This window comes from Pithys albifrons, chromosome 3 (assembly GCF_047495875.1).
Source record: "Pithys albifrons albifrons isolate INPA30051 chromosome 3, PitAlb_v1, whole genome shotgun sequence".
In the NCBI taxonomy this organism is placed as follows: domain Eukaryota; kingdom Metazoa; phylum Chordata; class Aves; order Passeriformes; family Thamnophilidae; genus Pithys; species Pithys albifrons.
Window position 1 is genome coordinate 31877856 of NC_092460.1, and position 27107 is coordinate 31904962.

A 27107-nucleotide genomic window follows, 5' to 3' on the forward strand; every position below is an offset into this window, starting at 1 on the left:
GGAAAAAATGACACCCTCGAAATTTAGACTTCCTGACTGAGTGTTGATGGTCCTTCATCACTGCCAGCTGCTACTGTCACCCAGTCTGGCTGATGTTCCCTCCCAAGCCTGGCCACACCTATGTGTCTCATTCCTTCTGCAATACCTTTTCTGTTCCCTTCTCACCTTTAGTGTGTTCTCTAGACCCACAGGTACCTTGTGTTCCCCCAACTCCCACTTCCCTAAATCTTTCCATTTACCCAAGCCCTGCAATTCCATGCATTCTTCACCTCCTGTGTAACCCTGCATCACGCAGCCCTGCCTGCCTCCCCCACAGCTCACAGCTTTGTCTTTCTGCTGTGACCAGTACTTTGGCCATGACCTGTCCAAGGTAACACCAAGAGGTCAGGTCTCTCCACTTTCCACTAGGCAGGAAGCAGAAATAAACTTATCAGGATGGGCGTGGTGTGGGATGCAAGATGTGAAAAGCTCTTTCCTTCTCCTCCTCTACTCTGTGTTCAGGCTGGGGTTACCTGAATCATCTTCTGAGACAATGCTATAGATGAAGCTCCCGGGGGGATGCTCGGCTGCCCGGCGGTACCACAGAGGGAAGTGGTCCATAGTGAAGATACTTTCCTTGTCCTTCTGTGTCAGGAATTTCCTGCGGGGAGAAAACACAGGAAGGCCACTGTTCACGGGGTGGAGGGCAGTGCAGTGCCAGCCCCGGGGGTGGACACATCGCCTGCATCTCACCACGTGGGGCTTCCCCTGCGGCAGAGGCAGGCGGTGTCCCCCCGGGGCATCCCCGGAGCACCTGTGAGCCCTCCCGCGCCGTGCGGGGGCAGGTGGTGTCCTTCTGGGGCATCCCCGGGGCACCTGCGAGCCCTCCCGCGCCGTGCGGGGGCAGGAGGTGTCCCCCTGTGGCATCCCCGGGGCACCTCCGAGCCCTCCCGCGCCGTGCGGGGGCCGCTCCCGGGCCGGTGCCGCCGCCGGCCGCCGCCAGGTGCCGCTGTTGGCCCGGCCGAGGCCCGCGGCGCATCCCCAGGGATCGGGGCTTGGAGCTGGACAGGGAGGGATGCGGGGATGTGGTCCTGCCCCGCCGGACCTGAGCAACCTGGCAGGTTACCCCGCGGGGAGCCGGGGCAGAGCCGGGAGAGCCAGGTGAGAGGGTGGGAGAGGGGAGCCCACGTGGCGCTGGAGTGGGGCCATTAGTTACTGCAGGACAGTGGGGAGCAGGTGAGGAAAGGGGGATTAGGCATTCTCCTACAAAAACAAACCAACCCCACCCCAAACATAAGATCATACTGCTGTAGTCAACTCCCGATCTCCTCGGGGGACCCTCTCTCAGAATGGAGATCTCATAACAACCTCCCAGTATCTGAAGGGCACCTACAGGGAAGCCAGAGAGGGACTCCTCCTTAGGAGCTGTAGTGATAGGACAAGGAATAGTTGAAAGAGGATAAATTTAGGTTAGGCATTAGGAAGAAATTCTTTACTGTGAGCGTGGTGGGATATTGGAACAGGTTGCCCAGGGAGGTTGTGGATGCCCTAACCCTGGTGGTTTTCAAAGCCAAGTCGGATGGAACTCTGAGCAACCTGCTGTAGTGGGAGGTGTCCCTGCCCATGATGGCTGGGGAGTTGGAACTACACGATCTCTAAGGTGCATTCCAACCCCCTAACATTCTATGATTCCTAGAGGTTCAGGGACTGAAGTGCTGGAGCGAAGGGGTGCTTCTGAAGGCAAGAGGTTGTGTCCTGGGGCATTACAAGACAAGCAGTGGGTGCTCAGGAGAGACCTCATGAAAATCAGGTCATTGGTTTCCCTTGAGGTCCCTACAACTTGGCTGGCAAGTCCCTTTGTTTTCAGGATCTTGTTTTGCTGTATATTTTGACATAATGATAATTACTCATTTATATGGTTCCTTCATTTCAGGAGACTCCAGAAGCGCCTCCTGTGTGATGTGTGGGGGTCTGGCTCAGCAGTGTGGTGACTGCAGCTGTTTGAAAGCACTGAACGCTGCTCCTGATGAGCAGTGGGGGAGAGGGAATCATCATATTAGCCTCCTGCAGCACACAGCGTTTTCTCCCTTGTTGCCAGAGACTGATTACTCTGCATTGTTCAGACTGCCTCAAAAACATGATGAGTGTCACTTTTCAGGCACAGCAGAGCTTGAATGTAGGACTCATGTTTAGGGAACTTGGGGACAGTGAAACAGCTGCCAAGAAGTTAATGACCACCATGAACATGGTCCCCTTCTGTTCCATCTGCTGGTGTGCCTCTGTGACCTGTCCTTTCTTACAGCAGCATGCACCAGCCTGCATATTCAAAACACAACAAAATGGAAACCATAGCCGTGTTAAACCCTCCACTGAACACACATTTTTGCCTTGAGGGAGAGGACAAGAGAACGAATTGTATGTGACAGATGTCAGTCACATCACTTAATGCCTCACTGGAAGGCACTGGGATGCTACTGTGATGTGGGCAATGTGAGAGGCAGAACAGAATAAATCTGGAGGAGGAATTGAAACAGAAAGATCAAACAGCCAAGCTGGAATGTCTCTGGGGCACTGGAGTGCAGAGCCTTTGCACTGCAAAATGGTCCTGGGGATATGTAGTAACTGTGGACATTTTCTGTGTTGGCTGACTGAAGCCAGGGAATGATTGAAGGTTTCCATTTAAATGAATGCACTTTGGCATGACATTTTAAGGAAAACTCAACAGGACCAGGCCCACCACCCTGACTGTGAATCAGCACCAATGCCATCAAGGTGTTGCTTCTTTCCATTCTGTTTCTGTCTTCCTAAATACATTTCCAAGGCTGATGGTGACTTCAGGCTGCCCCTTCAGAGACACTGAGAGAAACCCCTTAATACAATTTTGGGACTTACCTGTTGGAAATTTTCTCAGAGCCCACATACAGGACACTCCTCATGAGTCCAGCCCGAGTGCCCAGAAATGCCATCTCAACACCTGCATCGGTGTCCCTGTGGGACAGAAACACACAAGCAGAAGCAAACAGTTCTCAGAGAGCCTTTCAAACTAGAAGCCACACCTGGAGACATTTGCAGCATAACCTATTTACACCAGGAGTGACAGTGGTTCCTCCCTGCTAATGGAAACAGGCTGTTACTGGCTAACAATTGGCAGGCTTAACACTTGTACTTAGATTCACATCTTTGAAGTTTGCTCATTTAATTCTCTTGTAAATAGACCATAAGCTTCTCTTCTCCTGCTAGCCCTGCTCCAGGTCACCCTCATGAGGCTGAAGTGAAGGAGAGGAAGTACGAAGAGAGAATGGCTGGATTAGGGATGCAGAGAATGGGCAGCATAGCAGAATGTCTCTGAAGAGTGTGTGTTGGTGTAGCTGTTTAAGGTTGTGCAGATAGCTGGGTTTCCTAACATGATTGTCACTGGCTCAACCTCACCTCAACCTGTTAGTGGTAGGGATACCAGCAGCTGAAACAGGAGTCCTGTGGCCACAAATGTGTGTAAGTAACATATTGTCTGCTGAAAGAAGATGTTTGACATGACACAAGATACTACAAGCAACAGGTGCCTCACTGGAAATAACAAAGTAGGAAGTTGGTGAGTGAAGGCAGCCTGTCCACTACCCTCCTAAGGCTCAATCTGAAGGCATCGCCAATAGAGGCAAGACCAAACTCCCTTTTCTTTACTAAAAAAAATCCCTCACCAAACTAAAGACTGTCCCAAGGAGGCCCAGCCTACTGCAGTTCACTCCTGATAGACACATTTTGGGTTATTTCTAGAGCTATTTCTATAAGTTTTTGAGCTATTTCTGAAGTTTCTTGTATGCTGTGCAATGATTTGTGACTGTGTCAGGCACTGCATAAGCCCATATCCTCTGAAGATGCATCTTCAATGTTGTTCTACCCATATTTACTTCTCATACACTTACATGGACATATTAAGGGCTAGTGTTGTCCAGTAGGCCTCCATGGGTGCAGTGACCACTGCATCAAACAGCACTTCCTGGACCAACTCCTCATCACCTGAGAAGAAGGGAGAACAAAAATCAGGAGAGAGTCCCTTGGTAAGGAGCATCTACCTGGCGAAGATAATGGGACAATGTAGCAAAAAGGCCTCCCATTACAGGGCAGAGAAGAGGATCTACGCCCCTGGATGGTGCAGAGCACAGGAAAAGATGTTTTTGCTAAAATCGAAGAATCACAGAGTCAACTAGGTTTGAAAAGACCTCTGAAGTCATCAAGTCAAAACTATGACTGAACACCACCATGTCAACCAGACCATCGCACAGAGTGGCAATGCCCAGTCTTTCCTTAAGCATCTCCAGGGATGGTGACTCCATCACCTCCCTGGGCAGCCCGTTCCAATTTGTAATTTCTTTCTGTGAAGAATTTCTTCCTAATGTCCAAAATCACCAGATCAGTTGCTCTGCAAACTCGGTGGAAGGGTGGTGCCTGGGCAAGTGAGAGGCTTTCAAATGCAGCTATTCATTAGACCTTCACTCAACCATCTCCTTCAGTGAACAGGCTGTCCACAGCCATTGCCTCAAATCCCTGCCTTGACCTTTCTTCTGGGTATCCTGCAGAGAGGATACCAGTCACCACATTCCACTAAAGAAGCTTTCTTCAAAATCACTAGTGACTTCTTTATGGCCTCTACTCTGTCCCTGTGCTCACTGGCTTCTCTCTTCACCTTCTTTTTTTTTGTGTAAGGCTCACAAAACACTGTCCTGTCCTGGTTTCCACCAGCTGCTCAAGCCAGTCCAGGCCACCGGTCTAATCCACTTTGGAACTAAGAAGTGATTATGAAAGCTCAAGGTATCATCATGTGCTAAGTGACTTACCCCCAAACCCCATTTCTTTGACCTGCTTCATTATTGTATTGCCCTGCTGGCATTAATCTCCTGTGAGAATATGATGAACAACATATTGCAGAAATGCCCCTTTCAGTGCTGTTCTAGATGGAGACACCCCCAGCATTCCAGTGTTTCTGACTCCACTGTTGATGTTCCAGTGTCTCTCAATGGTTTATTTCAAGTTCTCCCAACTTTCTTTGTCACAGCTCTCAGGATTCTTCTCTCCATCCCTGCTGTCATTCAAACCTCAAAGTCAGAGCTCACCACGAGATATTTCCCTCTCCAGGCCCCATATGTCTCAGATGTGTTCAAATTGTATTTGTTTTTCCTCTATAGCACTTCCAAGTCTGCATGTTTCTCATGGTCAGCTCTCCTGAAACTTTCCTCTCCTTGGCCTATTCAGCTCATACATCTCTTATTTTCAGCCTGCTCTAAGGACAGCCAGGAGGGGCAAGAGATGAAAAATTACTGGATTACATTTGATTTTAGTTTTAAGAGACTCCCATCCTTGTGGAAAGGTTTGTGCCTCTCAGGGGCAGCATTACTTGCAAAAGCTTGTACTTGGCACAGACAGAGGGCTGAAGGACATCCCAGCAACTCCTGCTGTAAGGAGTTCCCATGCAGAGCTTCCCACCTCTGCCCTCTGACAGAGCTCTCAGTGTAGTGGTGCTGTACCAGCTGCCTGTGTGGCTACATGTTGCCTGGAGAATGGGCCCTGCTGCAAGGGGTGAGCAGCAGGGAGAGCAGGAAAGATAATAATTCAGGAACAATTTCTTCCCACAAGATCAGTCACCTATTTGGTTGGAAAACAAAATTAATAATCCTTGTTCTGAAAGAACCCATCTCTCTAGATAGCACTGTGAACCCCTGGAGGATGATGACTGGGGGCCTAGGAAGCTGAGTTGTCTCAGAAGTTTTCCTGGCTCTTCCTGCCACCGCCCCCTCTAGCCCAGCTGGTCAGTCTGTCTTAAACACGGTGTGCAGCCCCTGCCAAGCTCCTTTCAAGCCTTTCACCCTTCAGTATTTCCTATGCTGAGACCTCCAATAAGGCTGAGTTATGTGTCAGCTTTGAAATGGAAAAAAAATCCTCTGACAGAGACAAGGAAGTGGATCCTCTGCTTCCACTTGTGAATTAATCTGGGCTTGAGTTCAGTCCTGCTTGTGTGAGCAGTTGCCAAAGGAGCTCAGTCTGACACCAATCATTCTGTCATAGTCCCCTCTCCCCTGTGATGGGTACAGGAAAACGCCAGTAGGGCCCTCTCAGTGCCTGGGACTCACATTCCAGGTCAGGCTCCTCTCCAGTGAGGAAACGGATCACAGCCTCCAGCTGGCTGAGCTTTCGGTGGTCTGGATCAATGTCGGTGATGCAGTAAATCCTGGTGGGAAGGGAAAAAGAAACCCACAAGGACAAAAAGAAACCACAGTCAGGGAAACACTCCTGGAAGGTAATAACTGCAAAAAAAAAATTCAGCAAGAAACCTTGGGCTGCAAAGATTTTGCCACTGCAGTGTGGTGTGCCCACTCAAAATCTAACAGTGTGGCTGTAAGTCAATTCCTACCAATAAACCAAACACCAATTAACGTGGCTGCTATGCTTAGTAGGGCTGCTGTTATGTTCTTCAGCATAAGCTCACAATGCAACACAGGTGTCCCAAATCCTTCCAGCAGTTATCTGTATTATATGTTGTGTAAGATGTGCACGTGTCTGTATAGACAATAGCAGTGGGACAGAGAGACCTGAAAAGCAGAGAGTCTTGTGTAACATGAGTAAGACCAGAACAAAAGCAGAAAAAACAAGAGACAGAGAAACAAAATGTGAGATGAGAAATGATCTTGCAGTATGATATAGTGACATGAAAAGCTGTCCCAAGGGAACACAACTGCAGCAGCCTCAGGACACACTCTGGGGAGAAGCAGAAGAATGTATTACAAATGCTCTGCTTTATAAAAGAATCCAGTTTTCCAACTTTGACCACTTCATTGTCAGGAGAGGAAGGGGTTATAAGAGAGAATTACAACTCATAAAGGGGCTGAAAGGAGTGATTTATGAGAGAAGTCTAAGGAAAGTTAATATGTAAAGTGTGGTAAGCTGACATGCCAAGTCAGGAGTAGAAGAAGGAGAAGTCACTGCTTGTGCATCAAATGCGCTGCCTGTGAAACTTAACAGTGTAATGGGAGGTGAGAAGGGGTGCAGGGCTTCTTGAATATAGTTATTTTGGCTTTGATACAAGCTGGGTTCATGTGACTGAGTGTAACTGAATGTTGGGTTCATGAAAACCCCAAACCTCACAGCAATAAATGGAAAGTGCCATGCTTCACCCCGTCTCATATCCAAACTAAGCAAAACCATAAATTCTGCTTGCTATTGAAACAGGGGTCATAAATCACCTCTATGTTCACTAGAAATTAGGTCTAGGCTCAATTTAGAAGAATGCCAACCAAAAATAAGCTAGGATTTAAAAAAGCATTTCAATCTCTCACCAAGCTTGCAACAAAATTTCCTGACAGGTTTGACATACTGTAGGTTTTGTAAAACAATTCTGAGCAACACAAGGGGAAAAAAATAAGTCTGAGCACAGAAGATTGAGGATAAATCTCAGATGTTTCTTAGCAGAGTAATATGCCAGGTCTTGGTGAGATCTCCCAAAGGAAGAGGTGGAACTGAATTGACTGAAGACAATCAGGTCTTTGCAGGTACTGCTTTTCTCTAGGCCACAGAGGGTGGTGAATGAAAGCCAAATTGCTGGGAGCTTTGCCCAAATATGTGACAAAGTCCTGTGTCACTGACAAGATTTCCTCCACTTACCACTCATTCGCTAAAGACAAGTCTGGCTGGAGCAGGTCGTGCAAACCTGAAACCAGATGATACATGGAGTATTCAGTGAGGTACCAGGCAGACAGGAACAGGCTGGTGAGGTTCAGAGTAGCTACCTTGTCCCTTAGGACAGTGTGGCCCTTTCACATTAACCTACCTTCTTCCACTGAAGTGTTTCCCAGCAGAATGTACTCCCCATGTCCCCTGGACAGCACAACACCCAGGCTGGAGGCAGGAAGGAAAACAGAGGATGTGTCAGCAAGGAAAGGTGTAATTCCTAAACATGATGCTGCATTCCCTTAAAGACATTAACTCCCTCCACAGCTATTAAAGAAAAGAACATCATCAAAAGAGGATTAAGTGAGATCCAATTTCAGCATAAGAGGCAAAGGAACCTGCCTGTAGAGCTATGAGGCATTTCTGGTGACAATTTTTTTGTCCAACATTGTAGATTCAGGTCAACTATAACATTACTTAAATCTGTGCCAGTTTCCAACCATTTCGGCTGGAGTTAAAAAAAAAAAAACAAACCACTCACGAGCAATTACACACACACACTCACACGCACACACACACACACACTTTACTTGATTTCTTATCTGATGTTTTGTAATTTTCAGTTTATAGCAACGTTGTGGGGATTTTTTTTAAGTCATATGCCAGAATATAAACGACACAGGATGTCTCATTTCTATGAAATGAAACAACATGATTAACCTAAGGCATAGCTTTTGTATTCTGAACTTCAGATAAATCATAATATTCCTTTTGCGTTGACCCCAAGCAGTTTTTAATGGCTATGGAACAAAGAAGTCAGTTATTCACACTGCTCTGCTCATGAATTGTAGCCAGCTTTATGAAGAAAAGTGACCAATCTGCTGTCCCTGATCATACTTCTGATACACTGTGTTGGTGTCACATGAACTCTTGCTCACCTAAAGGGTGTGCCACTGATGTCCGTGAAGAAATAATCATTGGTGAGGAAAAGAACTCGTTTCTGGAATAAGAACAGAAATAAGAAAATGAGAGACCATCTGACAGACCAAGAGCATAGTGGTGATGGGGACCTGGGATATATGTCCCCAAGGCTAAGCAAAAGCAGTTGATGATCACCAACACTTTACACCCTGCTAGGGCTGGCTGGAGGCAGGGATGAATGTGCAGTATTCAGCATATCCAGCACTTTTAGCATCCAGGCAGCCACTCTGTCTTTCCAACTAGGGCTTCAGTTAAACCTTTCTTTGCTCCAGGGCTCCTGCACTGGTTGCAGAAAGGGGTGAGGGGGAGCTGCCCCACCTCTCACATCCTCCAAGCCAACGTGCTGGGGCCCTGCTGCTCTTTTGCCATACGCAGCAACCTTGACAGCTTTGCACATCATCATCATCATCTCCAGCAGCAGAGGGGCTCAGTGGGGCAGGTGGGAAGGAGAGGTGGATTTGAAGGTGAGGCAGGATGGCAAACCTATCCACCATGTGAGTGGGCAGCTGGTGCCAAGTCTCCCCACTCCTGGGGGAAATATTGATATTCCTGACCTTTGCTTTCATGCCAAACTGGGACAAAACATTAGCATATTCCAATTTTGTTAAAAAACATCAGTAAAAAAATTACATTTTCAATTTGGAAAAAAGTGCTGATTCAAATCCAAGCCGTTTTGATTCACATGCAAGTATTTTTTTCAGACTGACATTTCAACTGAAGACATTTCAGATTACTGAAAGCTGCTTCAGAACTTCATCTGTTTGCCAGACTGGCCTTTTCCTGTAGGAAAGTGTTGATTTCAGTGGAACTCTTTTCCAAAGGAGAGAAGTTTTTGGAAAATTTCTATCCAAGCCTTATGCCAGCATATGAACCCTAATATGTTTAAAGTCCTAGACCCAGTCTGAAAACGAGGTGAGAGGATGTGTGTGGGAAACAGGGGAGTGAACACAGAAACTCAGTGTTCCCCAGGGAGAGTTGTGCCTGCTTTAACCTGCTCAAGCTGTGCAGCAGTGGAAGTGGAGCGAGGCACAAAGGGTGAGCCAGCGCCAGCTCCAGCTCCACAGTGTGTGCTGAGTTTGTGCTCACTGGGCTGATGGGGATGGGGGATGTTTTTAGGTGAAGAGGTGGCAGGAGGCTCAACTCCTTCCCTCCTCTCTCTCTCTCTCTCTGTCTCTCTCTCTCCATGCATGGCAGCTGTGTACCGCTGAACACCAGGGTCTTTTGCTGTGCCAAGATCACAGAGAATCATTTAGGTTGGAAAAGATACCTAAGAAGACCAAATCCAGCCATTGATCACCACCTTGTCCACTAAACCATGGCACAACATGTCCAGTTGTTTCTTGAACATCTCCGGCGATGATGACTCCACAACCTCACTGGGTAGTCGATTCCAATGTTTAATAACCCTTTCCATGAAGTTATTTCTCCTGATGTGCAACATCATCCAAAGTGCTGGGATGCCCCCAAACAACATAGTGGTGTTTTGGTGGCTGTGGGGTTGGTACAAGAGGTATTAACCCTCTCTTTTCTTGCCTATCTGATCTGATGGTGGAGGCAGGGAGGCATGGAGAAGAACTGACCACTACTCAGACCTTTTCCTTTAGCAGGGCTTGCCCTGCTCATCCTTTGTTCTCCTGATGGGCCCCTCTTCTGTACATCAGCCACTCAGCGCTTGCACCCAGAGGGAGAGACGGTAAACCTCTGTTTGGGCAGGAGGAAAGAGTGGGTGGCCAGCCAGTGGGCCAGTGGGGCCCTGCTGCTCTTTTGCCATACACAGCAACCTTGACAGCTCTGCACATCATCATCATCATCATCATCATCTCCAGCAGGAGGGGGGCTCCTTCTTATCCATGGAATGGAAGAGAAGCAGAGGCACCCTTGAGCCAGGTAGGGCTGAGAATGATCAGGCAGGACTTTGCTACATAGTGGGATCAAGGGAGAAGAGAATGGGCATGTTGGCGCAGTGATAGGATGGCTGAGTACCATCACCTGCAGTCTGGGAACATGTGTACTTCCAGTTTTGGTATCGTCACTGTATTAGGTATCCTGTCCTGGCCATTGCCATTGCCAGTGCTTTGCCACAGCTCCTACCCATGTCCTTGCTCTTTTGCTTTCACAGTCACAACCCTTTTGTACTTCAGCTGCAAGCAAAGGCATTTTTGCCACTAGATCTCTCTAAAAACTGCCTCTTGTATTTGTTCCTTATTTCCCCCCTCTCTGTCTTCCTCTGCTCTCAATACCTTCCCGAGATCAACCTGTAAAATGGACCTTTACATGGCTGACAGAATAATTTCTATCCCCTTCACTCAGGCCTTCTCTCCACAGTCTGACTGCCTCCTTCTCTTTGTTCCAAGGCTCTGTCAGCACTTTCTTTGTTTCAATGCTGATCTGCTTCATCAGCTAGCAGGGTAAAAGTGAGAATTGCTAAATTTCATTTCTGGTTCCCACTCTATGTGTATTCGGATCATAGTAAAAATTGTCACATACTCAGCTTCAGTCTCCTATTATGCTTCATAAGGCTTCCAGAGTTGCAGATGAAACAGGAAATAACTCTTTACCAAGGCTACTTTTACTTTTTGTCACTTTTCTTTTTTCTCCCTGGGTAGGGGATCAGAAAGATGTCTCTAAAATATCGAACTAAAAAATACCACTGGATGAGTCAGAAGAGGTGTTATTGAGAGTTCACAGAAACAAAGAGGTTAAGCTAACAAAATAAGCAATCTAGACTTACAAGGAATAGATTGAGCTTGAAAACCTTCATTGCTTTTCTGACAAAATAATTAAGGTAAGGGATGGAGGAAATAAAGGACATGCAATGTATCTGGGTTTATATAAAGCACTTGAAACAGCTTCTCATGAAATTTTATTCTAAAGGATCTGTTAAAGTGGGCTTAAATAAGATATGGAGTGAGAACCAGCTGCAGCACTGTAAACAAAAAGAAACAGTAAACAACAGGCCACCAAGGGAAAAGGATCTAATGAGAGGAACAGACTCTGCCTTAGCAGCACTTACATACAGGGATCTGTAAGACAAAATAAAACATTTCTCTGCATACTAAGTCTCAACAGCCATTAAATTTAGAAAGGCTGGATGAAGAGGAGGAGTGGGTTTCATGTGGAAAAATGGCAACTGGAAAAAAGAACTAAGAAGCATAGAAGTGAAAGCAGCAGTTCCAGCACAGCAGTGGGAGGGGAAAAAACCTGAAGAGATAGCAGAAAGGAGATTTGGGGCTCCCTGTTCAGAAATATCCTATTGCAGAGAATAGATGCTCTCTGAAGAGCAACAGGGAAACAGAACTCTAATTAAGCAAAGCCCTGGTACCTGTGCACCAGAAATGATAAAGGAGACAAAGAGAACAAACATAATAGCTGAACTGCTTGGACTAAAAAGTGTGCAAATATTTCAAATGCAGATGTTGGCAATGCCCAGGAGGAGAAAGGCATAGCCATTGACAGGTACGTGAGAGCTGCAAACACCAGGAATAGAGAAAAAAAATTTAGTGACAAGAATCTAGCAGTGTAATTATTCAGAGGAAACAGAGGGGTGTCTTCATTAGGAAATGGCACCATCTCAGCGGTGGCTGTGAGCAGTTGGTTTGTTGGAATTGGTGCTGACTGTGGCTTAGCATGGGAGTAGTTCAGACAGCCACTGAAAAAGTGCTCTCTATAAAGCATGGAAAATTTTCTTGAAATATGGAAGACTTCTGGGCAGTATAATTTGCAGGACTTTGGAATACTTCCTAACAGGAAATGATGAAAGCCAAAATCTTTAAGAGATTGAATAAACCTAAAAGAAAAAGTACAAGTGAACATAAATGTACAAGAACATTTTGCACTGATTCCAAGTGAAGATGTATAACCCTACCCTAGAGCTGGTAGGGAATGTTCAAAAATCTACATTTCACTAGGACATTTCAGAAAACGTCTGCAAATATTTGCATAGAAACTTAATCCTGGACCTGGATAAAGGAAATCACATTCTGACACAGTGAGGGACAGAATTTTCACGAGTGGTTTTGGGTAGGAAAAGGGAGTGCCAAAATAGTCTCCAAACCTTTCTGTCTAGGTCAGCTCAGCATAGTCTTCCCCATTCTAAACCCTTGAAGATCTCTGATTTCATTTCACAGCCATATAAACAATTAACAACATGCTTTTTGGCTTTGCCTGAACAAAGTAGGGAGCTGAGAGGCATTTCCAATACCTTTCCAAGAGCAGAATATTGGAAGGTATAATGAGCAGTTCTAATGATGCTCTTTTTATGTCTTTAGCACATGCATTATATATGTGGTGAAACAATAAAATCCTCACATTCAGAAATGCTGAGCATTAAAACCACATCCTTCGTGGTTCTTCTGTATCCACTTCCCATCCACTCCCTTGTGTGACCTGAACAGAAGGATGATTTCTTACCCCTTTATCCACAGGAACCTTCACATCCATAGAGAGGTAGCCTGTTTCCCCATTGATCATGGCAGTTCTCAGCTGCAGAGGTGAACAAGCTTGGGATTAGTGTCTCCAGGCAGGGCAGGACAGGAACTGATAGAGCCACTTGTCATTAACACACAGTGGCTGGCAGAAAGAATGACTGTAGCTTCCCTCTCCTCCCCAGCTCTTTCTTGCTTCTTTTAAACTGAAAACCTGTTTCCAGTGGTCAGAAACCTTGTTCAGTCAAGCTGATAAGTGATGCAGAATAGTAATGGTTTATGCTGAAAGCTTGTTAATATATCTTTTTAGCAAAAAGAAAGGATCTTGAATATCTGGAATCTATGAAATTGCCAGTCTGAGTTTCAGACTTCACTGTTTGGCAGGCAGAAAGTCATTAGCACAGTGCTTCGAGAGCCTGGGAGGGGAGACAACTGAGAAACTCACTAACTCCCCCAGACTGAATCCAAAGCTCTCTGACATTTTTAAAACTGATTTATAAATTATAGGCTGTATTCAGCACCACTTCTGAGATACAGCAAAGCAGCTGTTTAGCACAGCAAAACAAGACTGTATGTCAGCAGGGTAGGCAGTGAGAAGACCATTTTATTCAGTCCAGGTTCCAAAGGTAAAATTTAATTTTTAGAGACTCCCAGCCTCTTGCAAGAGAGAGCCAGGAAATTTTTCCACAAGTGCAGAGGCCTTGACTTTAGATCCAGCCTGCCAGAGCATATCAGTCTATTGCTTTAGCCTGCGTAGAAAAAATAGGTGGGAAGCAACTTATTCATTCACACAAATTGTTTCCTTACTTCCAGAGACAGGACTCCATTCAGGTGCTAGCCAGTCTCAACTGCATTTGCTTTACAAGGCCACGGTTTTGTTTACCATGGCTCTTTGATGTGGGTTATTTACAGACCTAGAATATAAATCTCATGTTTCCCAAGGCCCACATCTTGGAAATGAAAACACTGACTGGTACTATTACTTCTTTTTGGCTAAGAGTGTTTGACCTCCTGCCAGAGCCACTCTCTGTTCTGCTCTAACAGCCTGCAGCATTTGCTCTGGGCTCTGGGGTTAGAATCATTGAATATCCCAAGCTGGAAGGGACTCATGAGGATCATCAAGTCCAGCTTCTGGCCATGCACAGGGCAGCCCCAGGAATCATACCATGTGTCCAACAGTGTTGTCCAAATGGTTCTTGAACTCAGGATTGGTGCTGTGACACTTCCCTGTTGCAGTGCCCGACCACCCTCTAGGTGAAGAACCTTTTCCTAATACCCAGCCTAAACCTCCCCTGACACAACTTCATGCTGTTCCCTCAAGGGGCCCCTGTCACTGGTGAGCACAGAGAAGAGATCAGTGCCTGTCCCTCTGCTTCCCCTCATGAGGAAGCCGTGGACTGCTGTGAGGTCTCCTCTCAGTCTCCTCTTGCCCAGGCTGAACAAACCAAGTGACTTCAACCACTCATCGTGTCTTCCACCCTAGACACTCGACCCTTCCCCTTTTCCTCCTCACACTGTCAATGTCCCTGTGTTGCTTTACAAGCAAGCCCAAATCCTCGCTGCTGCCTGGCTGCAGATAAAACCATTGTGCATCAGTTGGTGTTTTCCAGATAATGCCATCTTCCCTCCACTATGTTTCTTTTTAGCAGCTGGCTGTATTACACACCATTAGCACTTGGGCATATTTTTCCCGTCTGAATTTGCTGCTTATCAGTGTTGCTTGATTATACTGCAACTGATGTTGAGTCTGTCATTGATCTAATACCATAGCTGCAAATCTAAGTGTTGAAATGTTGGCAGCCGCCTGCTGCAGTGGGTGTATCTTGAGAGTCCCTAGACTTGCTGAAGTCACACTGCAGATATAGTTCACGTCACTGAATGTCTCTGCACCCTCAGTGACTGCAACCTTTCTTTCTTCTGGAAGGTGCAGCACAAGAACACAAAGTGGCTTTGTTTTTCTTGCCTGTTTCATGACTTTTTTTTGTCCTGCTGGAGAGTTTTATTCTGATTGCTTATGGAAAAAAACATTATACTTTGCATCACAGTTGCATTCAGGTATCAGTGTTATTTGGTCAGGCAGGAACCTGCTAGCCAAATAAATAGGAGAGAAAAGCAAAGTTCTCTCATTTTCTGGATTTTTTTTAATAACAAACTAGGTAAAGAGGAACAGCTTTAAAAGTGTCTCCAGTGAGAGAGAACACTACAGTGTGAGCAGAGCTTCTCTAAATTATCAGTGAACATACACATAGCCAGTGGCAACTTGCATCTTGGTGGTTCCACTACATGTAAAGCCTCTATTTTTGTCTTGCTTTCCACGTTTCACACCCAGTTCTGCTTTGTTTTCTTTCTCCATTTGCCACTCTTCCACTTCCCAAGTTCCTTTGGCGTACCCTTTGTACTTGGCCTGCACTAGTGGTAGTATCTACTTTGATCCTGTTGCTGGTCAGTTTGTTTGTCCTACCTATTTAAGTGGATATCTATAGCATCAGATCCGTTTATCTCAGCAGTCTCCCCTGTAATCCAGGAGCATCTGTCTCGCAGCTAATTCTGTCCTACTCCAAATTCAGATCTTATCTTAGTAACTTAAGTATCTCTTTTTTCCTACTTCTTCTGAGTAAAATAAAACCCCACTACCTTCTCATTTTATCTAGGTTCCTAGTTATGCAAAGCAGCAATGTGCTGTTTCTTGTCTATCCCTTTTTAATAATTTTTATCAGAAGACAGTAGAAAAGGTATTTTCTAATCTTTTCCCACTGGCCATCTATTGTTTTCAGTGCCTCTACACTTGTCCAAAAAGGTGGTTTCTGGAAATTGGTTTTTCTAAGTGTGTAAGTCCCTTATTGTCTTTGTCCAGTATTAATAGTAACTGCAAGCTTTAGTCTTTTTCTGAATGAACTTTCTTCCTTGCTGTAGATCTCATTAGTTAAGTGGCTTCAGCTTTATCTCACATACCGCATGTATGGGTAACATCACTGGACACTGCCATATTCCTAAAGCTACCTTGACTTTGTATTAAGGCAGCATTTGGGCCATGTATACACAGAACTTGTTCCCTGGAGCACCATTCAAAGTGCTTCCTTCCTCCTGCCAGTGCTGTCCCTCCTTGTTCCACGAGAAGGTAAACTCATACTGGGATGAAGACAAGCACTTTGTAGAGAAGCTTCATCTTTTGTCCTCTTGCAGACCACCAGCCTCTCCAACTCCAGTCAGGCACAGGGAAAACCAGAAATGACCACTGCTACCTCACGCCTTTCATACAGGCACACAAAGTAATAGGAAGAAGGAACTACAAAAAAGGCTGAATTCACTTTCTGATACTCACTATTTCTTCCTGGTCTTCCCACTCCACTTCAGAGAGATCTACGCTGTTGTAGTTCGGCTTAGGCTTCAGTTTCTTTCCTTCTTTATACTGGTGTTTATTTAAAAAAAGAAAAAAAAAGAAAAGAAAGAAAGAAAAACACCCAAGTAAGTGGCTAGATAACTTCCTAAACTAACCCTTTAAGAACTGGTTGAAAAAATAGGGGTGTCTCATTTATTCTCTGAATAGACAGTCAGCATTTGTACATCACCTTCTTGATCATATGTTATGTATTTCTTTACACAGGCAGTGCAGGGCTAGAGAGTTCAAGTGGGAGAGGCTGATCAGGAGCAAGGGACAGTCAGGAACAAAGGTAAACTTGCAGGTAAAGGCCAGGGCCTCCTTCTTCTAAACAGATCAGTACAATACACTTGCCTCCAGGAAATCAGTTTTTTCCCTGCAGCTAGGAGTAAAATCCCATTAACACTGTAATACCAGCAGGAGATCTTTCCTGACACGAGTTAGGCTTTGACTCCACTGGAGGTAGACTTTTCACCTAGAGCTCACTGATGCAAGAGAGCTGTTTCACTGTAATCTTCCAGTTGAGGGAAGGATAAAACAGCACCTTTGCCTAACTTAGTCTTGTCATATCCCTGAAAACACGATGCGCCCCTTCTCATATTGAAGTAACTGCCTGTGCCTTTGGTCCCCCTATGCAAAGCTGCTGTGAAGCCCTGTGGTGGCACTTCCTCTTGCCAGTGACAACACCAATGCCCATAGCTCTGTGCAGGTGGATTTGTGCTGACCAGCATGTGCATGGAGTTTAAAATTATTGCCTGCCTGGATAAATTCATTGCCTGCCTGGATATCTGACTATTGAGGACTGCTGTGTATTTGCAAACAGATGGGTGGCCTGGAGCTCCAAGTGGCACTGGGAGTGTCCATTCCCTCAAGTCCCAGAAGGTCTTTGCAATCTACTGGTCTCTAAATGGTCTCTGGCTCACCATGTTACTAAGGTTGGTGGTACTGGACCCTGCTAGGCTCAGAATCCTAAAATGTTCAAATTCACTGGGTAGCTGTTACTGGGGGTGCTACTGATGCTGAATCTCCTTGCAGGAGATATGCCTGAGCAAGGGCATCTGTTTCTGCAGCCTGGCAGTGAAACCTTGTGTGGACAGATACATGTGTACCCACAGTGCACACAAATGTAGCCCTCACGTGCAGTCTTTTGGAGAACAGAAGGGCAAGGTACCCTAAGCTTCATACTCATGTGTCTACATATATACATCTATATACACAGAATTAATTTCTCTGACCCTCTCTCTCCTGGGTGCCTGTATATCAGAGCCTAGTAGCCTTCACAGCTCAAAAAAATCCAAAAAAAACAAAAAAAAACCCCCAAACCCAAATCAGAAGGACTCCTCAAAGTCACTGTTTTCACATCATCAAAGGTTCTCAAGCTCACAGCTATACATACCAAAGGACGGAGGTCTGGGTGTGAAAGGATGTAGCCGTTGTTGGTGTTCAGAAAGGCGTATCCATGGACACCCAGCTGAGGAAAGAGGCATTAAGATAATTAGTGCTTTAGCTGGAAACACTGCTGTGTAATGGGTACAACTAATATCCTGGCACCACCAACAGTCAGCAATATTTTCCTTTTTTAGGTGTTGACCAGCAGAAAATAGGGTCCATCCCAAACTATTTATCTCCAGGTCTCTGACTAAACAGACTTACTATGCTTGGATGTACAAAGGCATGGACAGGTAGTTGGTTTTGTGTACACACTCAGGAAAAGATGCCCTCCTGGAATCTCACTGTCCTCATGGACAATTGCCACCCAGAGGCAGACTGAGCTCTCTCAGCAGGCACAGCAGAGCTGCACATGAAATGGGCAGTGATGGGGAATGTTGTAAACAGCACAGGAACAGCAGTGACAGGTCTGTGTGCCCATCACTATGTGTGCAGAGCAATGAATGAACAAGTGAGCATGACTCACTTCCCTGGAAACCCGATCAGCCTTCAGAGGAGCTCTGCATTATGTTTCGCTGTTGGCAAGACCAGACCTAGCCTAGGCCAACTGTACAGGAACAGTATAATCTAACAAGAGCAGACACTGGCTGACCTGATCTGCAAGAGATTTCCGAGAGAGCAATTACTCAGCTCAAGCCCATATATAATACAAATTCCAACTAAATCCAGAGTTGCTAAAAATCCGCAGATAGCCTGTGCTTGCCAGAACAAGATATATCTCAAGGAAAACAAGAATGGCTAAGGTTTCTATCTTCAAAAAAAGGCTGCAACTTTATTTTCCTATAGAGACGATCCTGGAGGGGTAACAGTAGGAAAATGAGGAGGTAAGTCATTTACAATCCGTCTGTGCATGCAGGGAATGAATTCTGTATTTCACACATCCCAGAACAAAACTTTGGACTGTCTCTATGTGAATCAGTTTTTGCGAAGCACACTTGGCTCAGCTCAGCGTGGCAAGAATGAAACCAGTACACTGGATCAGCAAACTTCTTTTTTTGCCTATTAAAGCTGAAATTTCCCAGCCGAGTAAGCATGATCATTAATATATAAGCTCTTGAAGGCTGGAACTCTGGAACTGGTCCTTTTGGAAGCCATATGCCAGGGAATTCAAGTTGAGGATCCTAGGTTTCCAAGCTACTTTGGAGCTGGAAAAGCTTCTGGGAAGATGGTTCCTGCTTCTGATGTAAGGAAATCCAAATAATTTTGCCTCCTTCCCTGGCACTTCTTGGAGGAAAAAAGTGTCCCTCCTTGGCCCAGAAGAGAGATTATGGTGACACCTGGCCTTTGAGTGACATGGAGAGAGGAAGAGGAAAAGGTCTTACACAGAAAATAAATGTATAAACATTGAAGCTCCTACACAATGTTCCCCCAGGTGCAAACCAGATAGGTTTTGCATGCTGAGTGCATGCACCCCGACACTCCTAGTTTCAGGATTGCCTGAAGGATCATTTCCTGCACCTTCATGTTAATGGCCTGCCCTGCATCTGGAAGCGCCACTGAAATTCATAGCTTCTGACAGCACTTTCAGTCCTATGAGTCTTCAGCAATCAGGTTTTGGACAACTGCCTAACTGGTAGTAGCTGTCTCATAGTTATTTCAGAGAAACTGAAAACTTGAAATGATGGTTCAAATTGCCTTGTTTCATGGTGGTCCTTGGATGTGCTTGTTGTCTCCTGGAGTGCAGCCTGACTGAACAAAGGGTCACTGCGTGGAATTTACAGCAGAAACCAAACTAAACAGTGCATCTCTTGCGGGGTGGGGGGTATTTCCTATGGATGAACATTTCTTTTTTTTAGATACATTGAACACAGAGCTAATGGAAAGCTTTTTGATTAACAAGTCTGGGGAGAAAATACTCTATCTAGGTATAGCACAAGTGAATAAGAGCCAACTTTCTGTATGCTGTCCTGCCAAAAATCTTCATGCTGATCTGGAGAAAGACCTTCCAGACATGACAGAGGATTTGGCTCTGCAATCCATTCAGTCCTCACTTTTTCTGCTAACAATATTGACAGTGAAACTAGTACATTTTTTGCCAGCTGGCATGGCAACTCTTGTCCATTGGGAACAGGATATAAAACTTTAATTCTTCTAATATAGGCTGTCATCTCTCAGGAATCTAGGTGGGTGACCATCAAGATGCAAAGGTTCCATAACATTTTGCCAATGTACTGGGTCATCCAGTTCTTGAGTTCTTGAAGCAGCCTAAGAGCTTCTAGTAGTAAATTTCACATGTGTTATATAGAAACCACACATCACCACATCCAACATCTCTTCCTTTATGTTCACTGTTTTTCTTACAGGCAGAGAAATGATTTTGCAGTCATACCCATGGGAGAATGACTAATGACTTTGCTGTGCAAAAGAACAAATTGCATAATCTCAGTCTTACCTTATACCGTGGAGCAAGTTTTAACAACTCCCTCAGTGGTACATCAGAGCCCACCACACCCAGAAGAATGCCATGAGATCGCTTTAAAACAAAGGAGAATCCATTTTCAGAAGCAAGATCTGGATAGTTTTCTACCTGAAAACACATTGTCTTTCTACTGGTCTCTCTAGGCTTGTGTGAATATCTTTGTTTAAAACCAACTAACACACTCCAGAAAATCTAAAGAGGTTGTTGCAGTGTTTATGGAGAGAAGTATTTCTACACAATATTAGTCAGTACTATTTACTATGATTTAGAAACAACATAAAGTCACTGAAAACAAGTTTTGAGGGCTAACCTCTGCATTCAGTTTGTGTAAATAACAATAAGGTCAAGGCAATCACGCAACAGAACATGCATGGTTGATAGCCTGGGTCAACTAAATCAAATACCAAATATAAAATTGTTAATCTAGGAAAAAGGAGCTCCCTCCTCCATGATATGGGAACTGGTTGTTTAAAATGGCACACAGACTCCCGCTCCACCACTCTGCTAGTACAGGCTAAGGACAGCCCCAGGTGAAGACAGACAATTGTTCATAGGACCCAAGAGAAGAGTTTGTCCCTTGTACAGCAATGGTAAAGTACCATCCACCATTTTAAAAGGATGCTGAGAAACTAGAAATGGTACAGAAAAGAGCGTCTAAAGGGTTTCAAACCCCAGAGGAAATGCCCTTATCAAATACATCTGAATAATTCAACCTTTTTATCTTATCAAGGCAGACAGGTTTGACTTTCTGGAAGTGCAGAATTTGCTTCCCAGGAGAACATACTAAAGGGTACAGACTTTTAATCTAGTAGAGGAAGTCATTATGACAGGAAGGCAAAGTCTGACCAATTGAAAGTGGAATTTAGACATCAGTTTTTAATGAAGAGTGAGCAATCACAATGGAGAGCTTGGGGCTGGCTGTTTTTCCTCAATGATACTTTTGCCAAAACCATGCTATTGGGTTCATGAAGGACCATCTATAGGAAATGTAAAGCTCTGCAGTAAAAAAGATGGACTAGACAAGGTAATGATCTCTTCCAACCTGAAATTTTAGGGTCAAAGAACTAGGCACATTTTGAAAAAGGAAGAGAGAAAACAAGGATAAATGTCACATTTAAGAGATATTTTGAAGAAACAGCATTCAGAGGAAATGAAAGTCTATAATTTTGACAGATAAATTATCAGCCATCCATCCTGCCAGAGGTCTATCACAGTTCCTAATGGCCGGATGTTCTTTCAAAGACTTTAAAACCCTGCAAGGGTCCACTGCATCCTGTCACCTCTGCTGGCTGGGAGGAGAGCAAAGCCCATGTTGCACTCACCGTCTCATTCTTCTTGCTGAAGACTGGCATAGCCACTGTCGTCATGAGCAACAGACTTTGAGCTTGAGATGCAAAGAGCTGCCACAGAGCAACGGGATGTGTGTTAGCAAATGCAATAAGAGAGATAAGCCAAATGGAAGGCACTGGAATTCCCAAGGACCCCAGATGCTGATTACAATTAGCCACCTCCTTGCCTCCCACACTTCTCCAAAACCAGATGGCAGCACTTTTAAATACTCTGTATCCAAGAGGATTGTGGGATGGATGCTTGCTTGTGTAGGGTGATGGAGATGGGATGAAAGCCAGTGAAATGTGTTGAATCAGGAGAAATTAAAGAGCTGTTTTAATGAAAAGACAGGAACCTGTAGAAGTGGTGGCACAATTTATATACACCATGTCTTAGGACTGTAGACATGAGAACTTATGCAAGAAGTATAAAAACTACCAACACAAGGAGCGCAGAATGGACAAAAGCAACACATGTATGAGCAAAATCACAAACAAAGTATATTGCAAACATATGAACGCCACAAATGAAAAACACCACAGGTAAATATTTATAAGGCATAAATACACACAAAGCCTACTTATATATATTTGTTACTCAACCACCTAAGCATAGGAAAAACAGAGACAAAATCAAACAGATACAACAGATCCAAACAGATACAACATAGTGAGCTATCTCTATGAGGGACACAGGACATGCACGTGTAATGGGGTAACAGAGGCTCCCAATTCAACAGAAGACAGATGCTATAAAAACACACATGAAAGGAGGCAAACAGATAAGACACATGCAAATGAGTCTCCCAAACATGCCAAGCTGTCAAAAGAATCTAATCCCTTGTTACCAGTAGCATCCCCCTTTTATCTCTCATTTGGTCAAGTAAGTAGCAAGGCAAGCAATGACCTCCTGTCTTCATTACAATATGTGCTGGAAGCCATAAAGGAGCCAGTCAATAATCTATACAGGCACTTGATGGAGATCTGAGTATGGTATCTTGAGTCATTATCCTGAATGATCTTTGTGGAAACTTCCCATTCACAGCAACACTCACACTAACACACAGCAAGTAAAGTTCTGTGGCACTTATTGACACATAGAAAGAGATCAGGTGAACTAAGCTACTGCACCACACAGACACCTCTACCTACTCTGAACCAGCAGGACAGCACAGCACAGCTCTCCAGTACATCCAGCATCTCCTCTCCTCTTCTTGCCAGTGTAAGAGGACTCTTTCAGCACTGTGGCCCCCACCCCCAAGATGTACAGGCCAGCTGTGGCTGTGAATGCTGGCACTGACACACCACCTGGCACAAGGGAAACAGCACACTCACAAAACACAGGGGTGCAGTTACCTCCTCAGACTGGGGCAGCTAGTGAGAGACATGGATGAACACAGAAATGAATACATGAATGGTGGAATGAATCAAAGATGGGAGAGGTTGAGACAGAGGAAAAGAATGGCAAGCCAGGACACAAGGCATGAAAAGAGATGCAGCAAAAAGTGAGCAGCAAACAAATCCCTGAGGCTGCCTTGGGAAGTGTGACCCCATACACCAGTGCTAGGGGTGGCAAGCCCACTGATAAAATAAACTTGCTGCATAATTAGTAGCATTTCTAGAGGGTTTGCTTAGTATGCTCAAGTACCATGTCCCAGCTCTCACTTGACACAGCTCTTGCAGAAGACATCTCCACTTCACTCTTCCAGAGCTAGTGTGCCATGGCTACAGCCTCAATGGTCAGACACAGCACAAAAGTGGTGAATGGTCCCTTCCCACAAGAATCTCCCAAATATGACATCTATACACCATGATGGTGCAAGCCTGGCAACCTTGGAGGTATTTCTTGAGGTTCACGTGGTCTTGACTGCATGCTCAGAGCATTAAATACCACCATGTGTAACTTGGACTTCCATGTTTCCTGCTGCAAAGCTAAGTTCACTACCCCTAGTTTTACTCCAGCTCAAAGAGTTGTTTCTCACTGCAGACCTTAAACCTGAAAACTGTGTGTTCTCCCCAGGGCTGTGGCAGACACCCTAAAGCTGCTATTGGCCAGACTGGAGCCCATAACTTCAGTTCCACAGTTGGATTGTGTACAGAAACATTCTCCATATTTCTATAATATTTTCCTCCTCAGATACAATAAACAGTCCTGAACCCTTAGATTTGTTTCTGGAAGAGGGAAACCTGACTTCTGGTCAGCTCTAGCTGTCAGAGTTATGCAGGCACTTGTCTCCCCACACAGAGGGCACAGAGAACCAAAAAAACCCTGTAATTTTCTTTTTCAAGTAGGATAAAAAAGGAATGGAGCCTGAGGAATGTCTTTTGCTTGAGGAAGTGTAGGGGAAGGTTCCTTCAGTGGTCATCTACTCCTTTGTCCTTCCCTTCACTCCTTTGAATTTCAAAACTGCTTTAGCAACACCACAGCATGACAGCACCTGCTCGTGGTCCAATACCTTCCAACAGGGCAGGCCTGAGACAAAGCACGGAGTGTTGGGAGTGCTGATTGTTTGGTTCTTTGTGATGTGTCCTTTGCCCTCAGAACTGGGCACAGGACCACTGTGGTGACATTAGGCCGTGCTAGCTCAAGGAATGAAAGAGGGAGCCTGCTTCCCTGCTGAAATCTGTATCTTTGAGAGCCAAGCAACATGCAGTTAGCTCCTGGTCTGGAGAAAATCAGTCTCTGTGACCCATACCCGGAGCCATGTATAATCTTCCCTGTGAATAATCCTTTAGAGGGTAACCTGCTTTCACAGAAGCACTACTTAAGTGACGTTGTGCCTCTGTGATAAGCCCTGGGCACTTGGGTCACTGCAGATTCAGGTCTGAGTCTGCATACACACCTCAGCTCCGGAGCGAGCAGAAGAGAAATATTGTCTGCGTCAGCATAGCCAGTGACCAGTAATTTCTACCAATCCACCAACTCCCAGTATTACACAAATTCCAGGACTTTATTTAGATTCTGATACACACAAGATATTTAGAAGGGAAGCAGGGAGAAGCTGTATGCCTAACATACTAGCTGTGTGCCCAAGACCTCTGCCAGTTTGGCCCACAAGCCCTACTGTTTGCTGACTAAAGACTTGTGCTGTAGGTCCTTACCGCGCTGTCCATGTAGGCTTCGGTCCAAATAATGTCATGGTCGTGGTTGATGACCATGGGACGGCTGAGCACATGCAGGTACTCCATCACGTTCTCCTGGACGTCTGCCAGCGTGGAGATCTGAGTGTAGTAGCCTTTATGGAGAAACAGAGGTGTGAGTCACTCTGCTGACGCATCTTCTGTGGTTTTAAATGAGTGTCTGTGCCAGGCTAGAAAAATAGGTGTCAGAGATTGAAACTACCCAGTTTACAAAATGGGCCTGGATATGCATCCCAAAGTTTCTGTGGACACATGTTTCTGTGGAAATCTAGTTTTGAAGTACTGACTCTGTTCTCTCAAAATACTGAAGCAATGCTTAAGACTAGAGTCTTGATATAACCAGATTTATGCAGAGCAAATATACAACATTGTTTTGTGTCTTGGGTAAAAGCTTTCACTAATCAGGCTGCCTTTGGTCCTGGAGGCCAAACATATGTGAACAAAGTATTTCACCAGGCTACCTGCTTACCCTGCACTATTTTAGATTAAGACCAAACTCCCACCTTCTCTTTCAGATTTTTTTCCAGCACTCTTCATTCTGCCTAGCTTTACATCCAAGGATGGTGACTAGTTCCATCTACCCCTTGGAAACAAAGGTAAAAGCAGGTAACCCATTTCTAAAGCTTTGTCCTTGCAGATGGACCTGTAACAGTCTAACACTACAAAAAGGAGTTCAGGGAAAGAATGTTTTGAAGTCCTCAACAGTAGCTGCTTACCTGGTTAGAAGTGCTAACACAGTTTAATGTCATGAGGACTCTTGTCCTGCTTCTCACTGCACAGATTGGTTGTACTTGGTATAGGATAGAATACATCAGATAGATAGATAGATGCAAACCCTTTCTATGACTAGGAAAAAACTGTCATGTGAAAGGGCTAATATTCTGATAAGCTCTGTGATGTGGAAACAGATTTAGTGTGCTTGAAAACAAGGACCATGAGAGCTACACAATGTATTGAAACAGAAGAACCAAATCAGGGAGCCTTCTGCAAAGCTCAAGTCTGGTAAGTGAGAATCCAAGTGGAAAGAGTATATTTTTGTTACCTGGTTATTGAGAAGAAGCCAATCTGGTATTTTACAGTGAACCAACAGCACCATGAATTCTGTGTCACTAATCACTGAATATACAATCTGAAATCCAGGGGTTTGTTTCATTTAACAAAACCTAAAAATATCATGTGTAATTCATAGTGCTAATAGATGAATATTTGAGCATTGAAAATCCCCAGCTCACAGACATTCTGCAGGTCAGCAACTCATCTGTCAATTATTTTCTGTAGCAAAAGCCTCCATGCATTTCATAGCCAGCTGGAACCACTGCTCAGACCAGAAAACAGTTGATGTACCCATCTCCCAGCTGCAATCTTTCCTTCCCTTCCCTGTTTAATCAGGACACTGATGTAACAAGTATTACTGTCTCTGGGCACACTGAGGCCAGGTCATGCCCAAACACAGAAGACTTTCCTACCCCTCCTTTCCCTCTGCAGACTCTGATAGAGCTAACTTGACTTTTTAACTGGCCCCAAATGTACAGAGGTGAGTCACCAACTGTGAATGGATTTTCCTACTCATGTCATTTAATGCCAGTTAGAGAGAATATTGGGTTTTGGTGGGGGGATTAACAAGCTATTGTGGTGCCTCAGTGAAAACCACTGACACACAAGGAATTTGGCCAGGATATAGGGGTTAACCCACAGACCTTGTGAAAAATGCTGTAAAATCTTTAAAAGAGTGATGTTTGTTTTACATCTCAGCCAAAAGATGTCAGGCTCTCTGACAGAGCTGTAGACAGATTGTCAAAAGCCAACAACTGGGGCACAATAAGCACAGGGACTTAGGTGGACTACAGCCAGCATGAATCTCGGTCATAGTGTCCCTTGGCAGCGTGACAGGAAAATGCAGTGGCTCAGCACGGAGAGCTTGTGTTAGTTGGACACAGGCACTCTTCATGTGGACTAGAAGAGGCTGATTTTTCCTTAGGTTGTCTTCCAAGCAAGGGCTCATGGGCCCCAGCTGTGGTTTGTGATCCTTAGAGGGGTCCAGAGCCCTGTGAGTGCAGTCCCGATGTGACATGTGTGATGGGGATTGGGGACCCACTCCCATACAGCACCTTTGTTGTTGCAGGCAATCCATTTCACCTGGGGGGCAAAAGTGACCTCCCGTCCAATGAGGTAAGTGAAAACCCGGACCTGGGCACAAGGACACAAAGACAGAAGAATTAGGCTGTAATGTGCTACCAAATCCAAATGGCTGAGGTTTGGCATTCTGTTACACTCTGCTGTGAGTGCCTGTTTGTGGTGCAAAGCAATAGCTCTGCTTTCACACAGAGACAGGAGCCTCTCATGCCATTTGT

General features: G+C 45.0%; 1 protein-coding gene across 1 annotated transcript in view; it reads right to left on the reverse strand.

Moving 5' to 3' along the window:
* CACNA2D4 (calcium voltage-gated channel auxiliary subunit alpha2delta 4) overlaps window positions 1-27107 on the reverse strand; it is a 126178-nt gene that overhangs the window by 68613 nt on the left and 30458 nt on the right. The window contains exons 12-25 of the mRNA XM_071550060.1: window positions 26865-26943; window positions 24718-24851; window positions 21610-21687; window positions 20261-20341; window positions 17816-17890; window positions 16363-16449; window positions 13027-13098; window positions 8574-8635; window positions 7796-7863; window positions 7630-7675; window positions 6102-6199; window positions 3900-3993; window positions 2872-2967; window positions 513-640 (exon numbers count right to left, since the gene is read on the reverse strand). Coding sequence (XP_071406161.1) covers window positions 513-640; window positions 2872-2967; window positions 3900-3993; window positions 6102-6199; window positions 7630-7675; window positions 7796-7863; window positions 8574-8635; window positions 13027-13098; window positions 16363-16449; window positions 17816-17890; window positions 20261-20341; window positions 21610-21687; window positions 24718-24851; window positions 26865-26943 — 1198 coding nt within the window. The remainder of the gene's footprint in view (window positions 1-512; window positions 641-2871; window positions 2968-3899; window positions 3994-6101; window positions 6200-7629; window positions 7676-7795; window positions 7864-8573; window positions 8636-13026; window positions 13099-16362; window positions 16450-17815; window positions 17891-20260; window positions 20342-21609; window positions 21688-24717; window positions 24852-26864; window positions 26944-27107) is intronic.